This window comes from Mercurialis annua, linkage group LG1-X (genome assembly GCF_937616625.2).
Source record: "Mercurialis annua linkage group LG1-X, ddMerAnnu1.2, whole genome shotgun sequence".
In the NCBI taxonomy this organism is placed as follows: Eukaryota; Viridiplantae; Streptophyta; class Magnoliopsida; order Malpighiales; family Euphorbiaceae; genus Mercurialis; species Mercurialis annua.
The window spans coordinates 73,305,583-73,318,363 of record NC_065570.1 but is presented as its reverse complement, the minus strand read 5'-3'; the positions used below and the strand labels follow the sequence as shown (position 1 = coordinate 73,318,363).

Sequence of the window (12,781 nt, the reverse complement as noted above, 5' to 3'; positions counted from 1 at the left end):
AAATGAACAAAAAGTGATGGGCGCATAATATAGAGTCATATTAATGTTGATACTCCATTGATAGATTTGCCTAGTTGATGCAAATATTATATTGCACAAATGATTTACCAACCTCATTGACTAAATAAATCAAACTAAGCATGAAAATGCATGTATATTATAAATAGATGAATTTCCTTATTTAGGCACTGGTAATCACTTCAGTGAATTTTTGCTTTTGAAATGCGATAATTCAGTCTTGTTCTTCCAGATATCGTCTTCAAGATATGTTTCATACAAGCTTACTTCTCCGTTTGCTCTTACAGTCAACCCGATACTGCTTCTTGTGCCGTAACAACCCTGTACACCAGACAAATACTTTATAAGCAAAATATTGTAACTCGCATTCAATCAACGAATTTACTTAGTCTAACATTATTACCAGTGGGGTGTCAACTTCAACGAATATGGAACTTAAATTGTATTCCCAGTCACGAGAGCAAATTCCAGGCAACCTATTTATCTCAGCTCTAACAGTGTCTCTCATTAGATTTTCAAGCAACTCTTCAACAGGTATTTCATCGTCACCATATTTTTCGAGCTGCTGTTTGAAATTCAGTTTCAAGCGGTTCACCTGAATGAGAATCAAATCATAAGCTGTCAATCTTGTTCTATGTCTATCAGAATTTGAAAAATGAAAAACTTGTGCCAACCTTCGGCCAGGGCGAGTTGAGGTTTGCATTTGAGAGCACATGAATTCCCGGAGGAACCTCTTGAACGACAATAGGTTCACCTTTGGGCCTGTTGGAGATATAGAGCATAGTTTTGGTTGATAAGTCTGCCAATATGAGGTTAAATCCATTGTACATGTGAGCCTCTTTCACCAGCATGTCTGCAAATTCCTTGGGAGTCTTTAGGCTCTGTAATAATTCAGAAAGTTGACAACAAAAAAGTGAGGCAATCTAGAGACTAAATCCAGTGTTCTGCAATCCAAACCGGTGGTCGAACCAGTTCAACTATCGGTTCAACCACCGGCTATTCTTGAAATATATATTTTGATTAATTTGTCACCTCGAGGAAAAGGACAGGAAGTTGCCCTCGGCTCTTAGCTTCAGGTAGGGCATGAAGCTCCAAAACATTTGTAAGAAAGGCAACCCGGCCTGCTCTTGAACATCCCAACCATGTTCCTCCTGCCACCGCATCTCTTCCGCCTAATACGTCGCATCCGCCCCACCACGCCAGGGGCTCCGTTGGCCTGCATGAAACAGAAAATGCAATTAGTTAAGCGCTGAAGCTTAGGTAGATAATGACATAAAATGTAGTGAAAAAGAAAGTTGCCTGTGGTGATATTCATCTCTGTTTTGCAAGAGAAGGAGAGGGTACAGAGGGTGAGCTCGCCAAAGAAACGCAGCAATACACATTATCAATCAATTTAGCTTAATTATGGAATCATGGCGTTGAAGAAGAGGCGTAATATTATATAGGCACATCCCGCAGCCGCAGTAGTATAACTATAAAGGATAAACATGAACTGCTTTTGCGTGCCTTTTTGGATTTTGCATAAACCATAAATAAACATGCATATCTGCTATTGCTGCTTTTTTATAATCATCAAACCAACCAACTATAAATAGATATCTATATATATAAACAAAACTACGCGCCTTATTCCGCTTGTTTATTGGCAAAGTTTAGCACTGTCGCGTTTCTTTTAAATTAGACCCCTTTATTTTTATTTTCAATATTAAAACTCTTTTACTTTTACTTTCTATGATATTGTGTTTCACACGCTGTTAATGCGACTTAAATATAAATTTTTTTATTCACTTTTATATCTCTAGTTTTGTTGAAAGAAATCTCAATCGATTTTTTTTGTCTGATTTTACATCATTAACACTTTTTCTGACTGAAGTATCTAATGTCAATAAAATTTAAAGTGTAAAGATTAAAAATTATGATAAAATGACCCGACTCAAAAAAGTGCAATGTTTATATAAATATAGATATGTGTTTACTTTGTTTATTGAATAAATTGGTGGTGAACACTGACCGATCTAAGAGCATTTCCAGTGATCTATTTAAAATTGTACAAACTCTCTAATTTAAAGAATTTTGTCAATAAATTAAGCATAATGGACTCTCTAAAATTTAAATTTAGAGTAGATACTGAAAATGGCTCTCTACATGTGAAGAGTCATTTTCACTCTTTATTTCATTTTTAAAAAGATAAATTTTTAAATTTTAAAATAAGATGATTATTTTTTATTAATGTATTATTTTGAGTTTTTAAATTTTTAAATTTAAAAACTTAATAAATAAATTAATATTATTAATATTTTTTATAAAAGTAAAATAAAACAAAGAGTAAATATTAAAGAGTCTATTGGAGTAAATCTAAATATATTACTCTTTATATTAAAGGTGTTCTTTATTTTAACATTCTAAAGAGCACCATTGGAGGTTCTCTAAACATATAATTTTGAAGAGCCAACTTATTATTAATTTATATATATAATTTCTAATATATTTATTATATTCAGTTTGATTTTTAAAGTAAAAATTGTCAGTTCAGTTTTATTACAAACCGAACTAAAAAAAAGCATATAGAACAACAATTAAATATATTAGTTTAGTATGATTTGGTCTTTTGATAAATTGGTTTGATTTGATTGTAAAAAATAATAATAAAATAATTAGATTGGTTATATTAACGAGTTATAACTCAATGGTATAAGCGCTGAGCATCGAATTCCTAGATCGCGAGTTCAATTACTCCCACAAACACCCCTTCCCCAACTATCCAAAAAAAAGTCGGTGTTAAGTTTTAACTGAATATACATTCCTAAAAATAGACTCAAGACATATTATTTCAAATCTCAAACTCAACTCGCTTTAAATTACATTTTAAATTTAAGTACTATCAATTATATGAAATTTAGTTTTTTTGTTCACTGTAATCTTAAATAAAATCTTCATAATATTTTAATTATTTTTAATTTAATCTAGAATTGAATTAAGGGCTTTTTACACAAACAACCAACTTTCTTTAATATTTTACTTTTATACAGGTCTAACTTTTATATTTCTAAAATACGGTACACGGGTGAAATAATATCTTTTATACAGTTTACATATATACCTCTCCTCTCAAACAAACCCTCACAATTACAATTATTTTCTCTCCTCATATTTCTCTCTCAGCTCTCTCTCAACTCAAATTTTTACAAAGTTTCTTCTTCTTCTCCATAATCATCTTTGTTCATCTTTAATTTAGTAGATCGGCATCTTCAAATCTGTTCTTCGCGCTCCATCTCCGCTGTTACATGTTTACCTCGCCATCGAAGTCATTTTCTCTGCTCGTTTTTACTATCGCCGTTTTTTATTTCGATTTCATCAGATCTGAAGTTCATCATTTCTATTCTTCTTCTTCGTTTCAGATCTGTAATTTTTTTTTCTGTTTACTTTTTTTTATATAATAGTAAGTTTTCATCATTAAACATGTATAAAGATTATCTTTTCATGATATATAAAATGGTTTTATGGTTTTATGGAAGAAAAATCTGTTATTTCTGCATTTTTACTGTGTTTGGTTGTATTTCTGCATTTTTTTTAATTCTGCAGTACAATTTGTTGATGATTGTTGATTGATAAATTATTGTAATGCTACGGTGTTGTTGATTTTATGTTGATAATCTGTTGATATTTTTTTTGATTTTGACATTAACAAATAAGATAATACTTTTCGTGAAATAAACTAAAAATATAAAAATTAAACTGAGACTGGATAATGATATGTTAGCATTGAGGAATAAGACAAATAATCATGTTGAATTATTGTAATGTTGCAGTGTTGATATTGTGTTGATTTTCGGTTGATATTTTGTTGATTTTAGCGTTGGTGAAAAATAAATAATAATGTTGAATTATTGTAATGTTACAATATTGATATTGTGTTGATATCGTGTTGATGTTATGTTGATATTTAGTTGATTTTAGCATTAACAAAAAAGACCACATTGTACGTGAAGTAAAATAAAAAAATAAAAATTAAATTGAAAAAATGATGAAAAATAAAAATAAGTATAAAAAAAATTTAAAAATTTAAAATAGTTAGTTTATTAAATGTTGTTGATATTGTGTTGATTTTGTGTTGATATTAAAAATGACAAAAAATATCAACAGTTAAAAAAAGTCAAAATTCAAAACAGTCAAAAATAAATAAAAAAATAAAAAAAATTAAATTTAAATATGTCATATATATTAAATGCAGGAATATAATGGTGAAAAAATAAATTAAAAATAATAAAGAAAATGTTGAAAAATAAGGATTAATATAAAAAGTAAAGTTTTTCAAAAAGTAGTATAAAAAAGAAAAGAAAGTTGGTATGAAAAGTAAAGATTTAGAAAGGGTAGTAAAAAAGTAAATGTTAGAGAAAAAATAGTATTTCATATAAAAAGCCCTTGAATTAATAGCTAGTGCTAAATATATATTTTATTTTGAATTGAGATGCTAAATGATGATTATTATATAATTTCACTTATTTACTGCCCTAATTATATTGTTTTGTTTATTTGAGTGAATGGTATGGATCTAAATATTTGTTTGGAGGGGCATGGCCCTCTCTGGTTATCGGGAGAGTCCATCTCCTGTGGTGGATAAACATTGCAAACGATCACACGATTTTTTTATTAATTATATTACATTACTCTCTCTAATTTTATCCATAAATATTAGGCTTAATTTCTTAAAAACCCCTCACCTTGCACTTTTTCTCCGTTTATACCCTGACCTTGTAAAAACACCATTTTTACCCAATTTTGAGTTTTTATGTTTCATCCCTACCCAAAAGCATTAAATTGTACTCTTTTCATTTGGAAAAGAGTTTAAAACATATTTTTTTCTATTTTTAAAAATACAAATAAATCCTTAAACTTAAAAAATAATCAAATACATCCAAATAATTAATTAATTGTTTTAATTTTATAAAATAATAAAAAAATTATTATTATTTTAAATTTTTTTATCGGAAATATTTTTTTTTAAAAAATTAAAAATTTAAAAAAAAATTCGGAAATATTTTTTAAAAAAATAAAAAAAAATAATTTTTTTTTATTTTTTGAAGAAAATGGTATTTTTGTACTATTAATAACATTAATATCTAAATAGTATATAAGTTAAAAATAAAGCATTGTTTTAAACTCTTTTTCAAATGAAAAGAGTACAATTTAATGCTTTTGGGTAGAGATGAAACATAAAAACTCAAAATTGGGTACAAATGGTGTTTTTACAAGGTCAGGGTATAAACGAAAAAAAAAATATAAGGTGAGGGTTTTTTAAGGAATTAAGCCTAAATAATATAGTTGATAAACTCTATATAAATATTTTTTAATCAAGCAATCTCAAAATCTTATTAGAATAAAAATCTTTAGTTGATATGAGATAAAATAAGCAATAATAGGTTGTTGATTAGGACTTTTATATGCTAATCACCACCAATCGCATATCAATATGGAATGCATTGAACCACTAATAGTTAATAATTGTATGAAATAGATCAGAAATTTAAACTTGATTTTCTTTTCAGAAGATCAAACATAAAAGTAAGCAACAAAAAGAAAGTCATGAACATCAATTGGTGGCAATTAAGCAAATTAAAAATGTGTCATTGTACTAAACCCATAAAAATGGCTTACAAATTACAATGATGAATGCACATCCATTTTCGTTGCCTTATAATTGTACCAAATTTTTTTTTTTTGATTTAAAAGGAATGGCCAAGGCCAAGAAGACTAGTTCATCCTACACATTCTAGGAATAGAAACACCCGCAATATCCTACACATTCTACAATGCTATGCTAATGCCTCTTAAAATTATACTCTCTTAATCTAATTAAAAAGATACCATATACATTTTTTTTAAATAATCAATAAATAATAGTATTACTAAAATGTTTCTTTCATATCTTCATGTTACATTAAATAGACTACATGTTATATTTCTTTTAATAAAGGCTTAATTACTTAAAAACCACCCACCTTGAACTTTTTTTTCGTTTATACTCTGATCTAGGAAAAAATTCATTTATACCCTGACGTATGTGTTTATGTTTCACCTCTACCCCAAATTTCAAAAAAAAATGATTTATTGAAAATTACTAAATATAAGGATTATTTTATACTTTTTCTATTAAAAAAATACAAAAAAATACTCCATCTTTATAAAATGTTCAAAAGTAAGGATTATTTAAAACTTTTTTCTAAATGAAAAGAGGTTAATTTAGTGCCTCGGGGTAGAGGTGAAACATAAACACATACGTTAGGGTATAAATGAATTTTTTCTCAGGTCAGGGTATAAACGAAAAAAAAGTTCAAGGTGGGTGGTTTTTTAATAATTAAGCCTTTAATAGAAGATATTAATCGAAGATGGTTAAAAAATGAAATATTAGATTGAGACATCTAGAAGAATTATAGACAGAGCAATTAGTGTGACACTTTCTAGAATTTGATTTGTCATTATATTTTGTAAAATAATGTGATTCATCTATATCGATACTATCTATAAAAGCACGGATAGGGAGCACATTTATATTAATATCATTTTCACTTTATAAAATATAATTATTAATTTAAAAACTATTTAAATAATATTAAAGTTAGAATACTAACTAAAATAAACTACTATACTAAGATAACTATTAAAATTATAATACTAGTTAAAATAAACTAATATATTAAGATAATTGTCTTGAGCACTAATTAAAATAAACTATTTAAAATATTTAATAATTATTATTTAATTATTATTTAATCATATAAAATAAACTATTCCTAATTAACTACTATTTTAAATATAATTTTATAATTTGACAAGTCACACTACGAGTCACGTGTGAAATACGTAAAATGACACTAGTCATTTAAAAATGCTAGTCCTTTTAAACATGGAGAAGAAACAAGTAGGCAAAATTCTATTAGAAAGTTATAGCACAAATGGTATAAATATTAGTAAATAAACTGTTAAAATTATGAATTCGATCTCTTTTACGGACGTTTCCTCTTTCAAATTATATATACATATATAAAAAACAATTAAATCCCAAGGCGTAGATGAGTTGGTAAGACGCTCTTCTAGTTTAAGTGAGGTCGCGGGTTCGAACCGTACTCATATATGCAACCGTTTAAAACTTGGGGTCAGAGTTTGCCTCTCGCAAGGGACCTACACAGCTCGAATGGAAATTAGTCTGAATGTGAAAGGCTTAAAGGTGCCGTCTTATAGTTGAGACCCGTTTAGGAAATCTCATGGACCCTGTACCCAAAAAAAAAAAACAATTAGGCGAAATCCTCGGAAAATGGGCGTCAAATTAAATAGGTCACCATACATTTGGGCCTCCAATTATAGCTCAAGGTTGTTTTAGTTACGGTCCAACCTATGTTAGATTTTCAATTCATATCATTTCATTTATTAATTTTGGGGACAAACATATAAAATAAACTGGAAAAACAATACTTAATTTTACATGTATAAAATTTATCAATAAAATAAACCTAAAATATTAGGTTCAATCTCTTTCTCTTCATTTGTAGTAAAAAAATAATATTTTTAAATAAAATAAGATAATAAAATAAAATAGAGCAATAAGTCCTAAAACCTTTCAGTTTCCCGATGTAAAATAAGAAACAACATCATAACTAAATAAAAGTTACAATTGGATGATGGTTTGAGCAAAATAGATTAATAAAATAAACCAAAACGTTACTTAAACTGAATAAAATAAATATAAAATGTATTTTAATCACGTGACTCGCTGAGGTCCTGGCCGGGTTAGCAGGCCGTCCGTACGAGTCGCACGTACCAAACCCAATTCAACCCGACCCATATTTCCTCGACTTATTTGATTACTTACAGCAATTCAATTAAGAAAAAAAGAGTTAAATAAAATAAAATAATAAAAAAATCTTAACGCCTGTTTGGGGAGAGAGAAAAGATAATAAAAGTACAGAAAAGAAAAAGAAAAAGGAAGAAGAATGGGAGAGATGGAAGCAGGGGAAATGGCGACGAAGAAGAGAAAGAAAAAGGGACGCCCGTCTCTATTAGACCTTCAAAAACGCTCTCTCAAGCTTCAACAACAGCAACAACAAATCCCTGATTTTAAAAACCCTAATTCTCTCAATGTCTCTTCTACTGTCCGATCCAATCGCCGTATCCCTAATTCTCTCAATGACTTCGACGACGACGACGAACGCGCTCAGAAAAAACATAAGCTTTTGCTTGGTTTGAACAATTCCCGAATTGCCCTCAAAACCCGCAAGATCAGCTCCGGATCTGATCATTATTTGGTATTCTTATTCTTATTACTATCACTGTTGTTTTTTATGAAAAATATTTGGTGGGGGATAAGTGTTGTTCTTTTCAGTATTGTTTTATTTAAATTAATTGAATGCTTTTTTTAGATTTTCGCGCGTTCTTTTTAATTTTTTTAGTGTTGGATCGTATTTGAATTGACGGGGTCAATTTTTTCTTTTTCTTTTTTGGAATGTAAATAAATTATAGGAATTTATTGTTTTTGGGAAATCTAGGAATTGGTGGTTTTTTTTTTCATGGGTAGATATTTTAATAATAATATTTGATTCTTTTGTTTGTAAATAATCTGGTGTGGTGTTTCAAATAATAGATGCACAGACATCTTGTCTGAAATAAAAAGCTCTGTTTTGTCTTTTCTTTTAAAATTCCTTTCTTCTACTTCTCTCCATAACTTTTACTGTAACTTCCCCCTTTTTTAAATTAATTATTGATTGTTGTAATTAATTTGTATAATTTACTTGCAGGGTGAAAAGGGTTTGAAAGGGACAGACACTCTTCAAGGTATTTACTGAAATTCATGAAAAGGATATGAGATTTTCTTTGAAGGTTTCTCTTTTGTTTTTTTAAAGAAAGTTTTGAGCAGTTGTGATTAATTGAAACTGTGGCATTTATATATTTATGTATGCAGAGTCACCGGTGGAGCCTGGCCCCACTACACCTTTGCCAGACAAAAAGTTGTTGGTCTTCATTCTTGACAGGCTTCAAAAGTGGGGTTCTTCTTCCCAGACTTTGTTTCACCTGGCTCATTACTGCTTGCTTTCACTTGCTATTTGATTGACTTGCTTTAACTAATTTATGCTTGCAGAAAGGATTCTTATGGGGTATTCTCTGAGCCTGCTGATCCTGAAGAGGTGTGTATTTTATATCTTTGCCAGTGATACATTTGAGTACATTGTTAACTGAGAAGACAAATTTTGATGCTGTGCTGCACTGATTTTGATGCAGCTTCCTGATTACCATGATATTGTTGAGCATCCTATGGACTTCTCCACCGTTAGAAAAAAGCTTGATGGGGGAGCTTATACCGACTTGGAACAATTTGAGGTTAGTTTGTGGCTTTTGCAAATCTGGATTCTTGAAGTAGAAGTTTTTTAACTGATTTGCTTTGATGATGATTTTAGTGAGTATGGTAGATATTGTTAGTTAGAAAAGCTCGAGAATTTTCCACTTTGTTTCCTTCTTGTGATTCTGCTGCTATTCAGCTCTTTATATTTATGGAAACTTTCTGTTGGAGTGCGATTTTTCTTTGAGAATTTCATATATGTTATAGATATAAATATTTGAAACATGAAACTTTTCCCTTTAGGTTAATTTGTCATTGGATAAATAGACTAGGGGGATAAGAGAGAGAATAACACTTTTTTGATATTGTTGCCAAGTAGATTTTTCCAGGTGTAGATTTATACGATGTATAGGGACTGTTAATTGCAAAAGCTATAAGTTAGTTCCAAGCTCCAACTCTCAACTTCTGCCTATTTGTCTTACAAGTTGCAACATATAACAGGTTTTTTTCTTATTGCTCAATGAAGCATTTTATTTGCACATCTGGTCATATTAAGGCAGGCTCAGTTTTTTTTATTCCGAAACGAATAAGGAACCTCTCAATTTGTCCTCTAAGACTAACTGCAGATCTATAATTTTCTAATACTGCTGCACTCTATAGGCTACCAAGACCACAATAGCTCTTTGGTTTGAATTGGTGGATGATAATGTCTTGCTAGTTACATAATTTGACGGTATTATATTTATAATTAACCTCAATATATTTAAAACGGCTTGAAATTGAAGTATAACATCATCAACACATTGATGAATTTTGTGGTGAAATGCTCTGGTTTTGTTATTGAGAGATTATATCGAAGAGTTTTGTCTGGAAGCTTCACCAAGTTGATTCATCTCGCTTCTTTTTAAGCTGATTATGTATTCTTATTTTTGTGATTACTGCAACATATACTTGGAAGCGCAATTCCTACGTCAATTGATGCAAATTTGCGCGTTGACAGTTTCGTGTTAACTGATTGTTCTGAATATTTTTTGGTGCAGAAAGATGTGTTCCTGATATGTTCAAACGCAATGCAGTATAATCCTCCAGACACTATTTATTTTCGACAGGTTTGGTTGGCCATCCTACTTTGATTGGTTACCTGTATGATTCTGTCTGCCATAATTTTAATTTTTTAACTAATAACTCTTTTTCTAGGCACGATCTATACAAGAGCTTGCAAAGAAGGATTTTGAAAACTTACGGCAGGACAGTGATGATGGTGAACCAGAACTAGAACCAGAACCAGAACCGAAAGTTGCTAGGAGGGGAAGACCACCAGGAAAGCAAAAAAAACCAGTTGAGAGGTCGCATTTGGACCGTGTTGGTCCTGAAAGTTTCTCAGATGCAACTCTTGCTTCCGGAGGGGATAATACCAATTCAACTACTGGTTACAATCTCCGAAAAACCTATTCTTACAAGTATCAACCTTCAGAAGTTCTGGTTAGAAACTCTTATGGTGGTGAAACTTATGCTAGCTGGATGTCCGAATGGGAAAATGAATTTCCAGGTTTGTAATTTAATTGATTTTCTTTTTTCAAATTCTGCTTGCTTCTTCTGTCGTAAAATTATTTTGATTGCCTCTCTTGGCTTGCAGCTTCTGTTCTGAAGGCTGTGCTTAAGTATGGGAAGAAACCAAACGCAATAGATGAGAATAAGCGCGACACATATAAACAGCCAATGGATTCCATTCATGAGTCATCTGCCTTGAATATTTTCGAAGTTGAACAGAAACAATTGATGGCGGTATGTAAAAAGAACTCATCATTTTTTTTATACATTTTTTTTGTGTTTTTGTAATGATACATATTTCTCAATATTTCCTTCTTTGTTTGGTTTAGAGAAGGTACTGTACAGAATGCAGTTTCATATTAACATCATATTAATTGTCAAAAATAAAATAAAAAATATTAACATCATATTCTTGGTTACAAGAAAATAGCAGATGAGATTTTCTGAATTTTTTTTGAATGGCTTTGAATTTTGCTTGGTCCAAGGAATCATTAAGCTGGTCTAATGGAATGACGATCACCTTTTAGAACCCGGTGTTGTCCAATTTAATTTCTCTATGAAGACCATCAATTGTTTTATTTGTTGGTAACCTGTTCTTGTGTCTGATTGATATACTTCAGGTGGGTTTAAACGCGGAGTACAGTTATGCAAGAAGTCTATCTCGTTTTGCTGCAAACCTCGGGCCCACTGTTTGGAAAATTGCTTCAAAAAAAATTAGAAGTACGCTGCCTACTGGACTTGACTTTGGTCCTGGTTGGGTGGGAGACGATAGGGTAGTTGATGGAGAGCAGCAACTTCTATTTTCCCGTGAGCAGAAGTTTTTAAACAATTCTCCGGGTAAAGATCTTTTAAACATGCCTCAATCTACTGCTACCGGCAGAAATTCTGCCGTTACAAGTAGATGTTCAACATGGAGTAGAGAAGACATGGCGGAAGGTATTGGCGGATTAAGTTCCCAATGTGAATTAACTTCACTAGATAGTAGTATGGATGGGATAAACCAAGAGTCTTCCGTCCCGGTTCAACAGAAACCCATGTTTCATTCTGATTTAAATGGTTTGAATGGTGGTTTTGGATATAATAATAACTGTTCACCGCTATTAGGAACCGAAAGATTTGGGATTTCGACTGGGAAACCCAGTTTGGATCACAGTGCAGTTCCTTCGCAAATGTTTGGCATGGTTTCAACTAGCACCAGTAATCACTTCTCAGTGCCAGTGGATTATTATAATATAAACAGAGGGAAGCTATCAGAAACTTCAAACGGGCTATTACACTCAGCACCAAATTCGCAGACAATGGGGCATTCGGGGATTGTTGGTGGTAAATCATCTTGGCAGGGATTATCACCGCACAATCAACAAGAAATTATTCAATTTCCACCAGACTTGAATGTTGGATTTTTGGCACCGAATTCACCTAGTTCTTCTAGTGTGCCGATAGGCTCAACTCAGCAGCCAGATTTAGCACTACAGCTCTGAGGAGCTTTTCGCATAAACAATGGCGGACGGTACAGCACTAGGTATGAAAATTTATTTACCCAGAAAAAAAGAATAATACTTTTTAATTAGCAAGTTGTCTCTTCAGAGTTAGGGTGGCTTGCTTTGTAGTTAGTCAAATGATTCATAACATGAGAAACTGTAGCAGAAGATTTTGTACAGATTTATGCATTTATTTTTTAGGTTAAAAACCACAGCTTTATATTTAATTTCTAATTTGCACACTTTGAAGAACAACATTGAAATTGTAGCTTGAAAATGGTAGAGACTGCTATGTCGTCATGCTTGTTGATTTCATTGTCTATTACCCTGTTCTGACATAGTGGAGGGGTTGGATTTTAGCATTCTGGTTTGGTATTTTTTTTCTCGAATCAAAATTCTAAGA

At 30.9% G+C, this 12,781-nt stretch overlaps 2 protein-coding genes across 2 annotated transcripts; one reads left to right on the top strand and one right to left on the bottom strand.

Moving 5' to 3' along the window:
* Nucleotides 1-11: 11 nt before the first annotated feature.
* On the bottom strand, nucleotides 12-1,647 carry LOC126665013 (uncharacterized). The gene is made up of 5 exons (XM_050357666.2): nucleotides 1,318-1,647; nucleotides 1,051-1,234; nucleotides 693-899; nucleotides 422-613; nucleotides 12-339 (listed from the first exon to the last, which is right to left on the bottom strand). The coding sequence occupies exons 1-5, from the start codon at nucleotides 1,398-1,400 to the stop codon at nucleotides 196-198; spliced, it is 810 nt and encodes a 269-aa protein (XP_050213623.1). The 5' UTR covers nucleotides 1,401-1,647; the 3' UTR covers nucleotides 12-195.
* A 6,264-nt stretch (nucleotides 1,648-7,911) lies between these two features.
* LOC126664488 (uncharacterized) lies at nucleotides 7,912-12,740 on the top strand. The gene is made up of 9 exons (XM_050356891.2): nucleotides 7,912-8,318; nucleotides 8,808-8,844; nucleotides 8,972-9,050; nucleotides 9,149-9,194; nucleotides 9,289-9,387; nucleotides 10,387-10,455; nucleotides 10,544-10,895; nucleotides 10,983-11,131; nucleotides 11,518-12,740. The coding sequence occupies exons 1-9, from the start codon at nucleotides 8,007-8,009 to the stop codon at nucleotides 12,376-12,378; spliced, it is 2,004 nt and encodes a 667-aa protein (XP_050212848.1). The 5' UTR covers nucleotides 7,912-8,006; the 3' UTR covers nucleotides 12,379-12,740.
* Nucleotides 12,741-12,781: the final 41 nt, after the last annotated feature.

Bases quoted from the DNA above. Each gene is read 5' to 3' on its own strand.
- LOC126665013 (XM_050357666.2), bottom strand. From the start codon at position 1,400: ATGTGTATTGCTGCGTTTCTTTGGCGAGCTCACCCTCTGTACCCTCTC. The intron at 1,235-1,317 runs GCAACTTTCTTT...TGTTTCATGCAG, and splicing joins AGAGATGAATATCACCACAG to GCCAACGGAGCCCCTGGCGT. The intron at 340-421 runs GTAATAATGTTA...TCTGGTGTACAG, and splicing joins TTGAAGTTGACACCCCACTG to GGTTGTTACGGCACAAGAAG.
- LOC126664488 (XM_050356891.2), top strand. From the start codon at position 8,007: ATGGGAGAGATGGAAGCAGGGGAAATGGCGACGAAGAAGAGAAAGAAA. The intron at 10,456-10,543 runs GTTTGGTTGGCC...CTCTTTTTCTAG, and splicing joins ACACTATTTATTTTCGACAG to GCACGATCTATACAAGAGCT. The intron at 10,896-10,982 runs GTTTGTAATTTA...CTTGGCTTGCAG, and splicing joins ATGGGAAAATGAATTTCCAG to CTTCTGTTCTGAAGGCTGTG.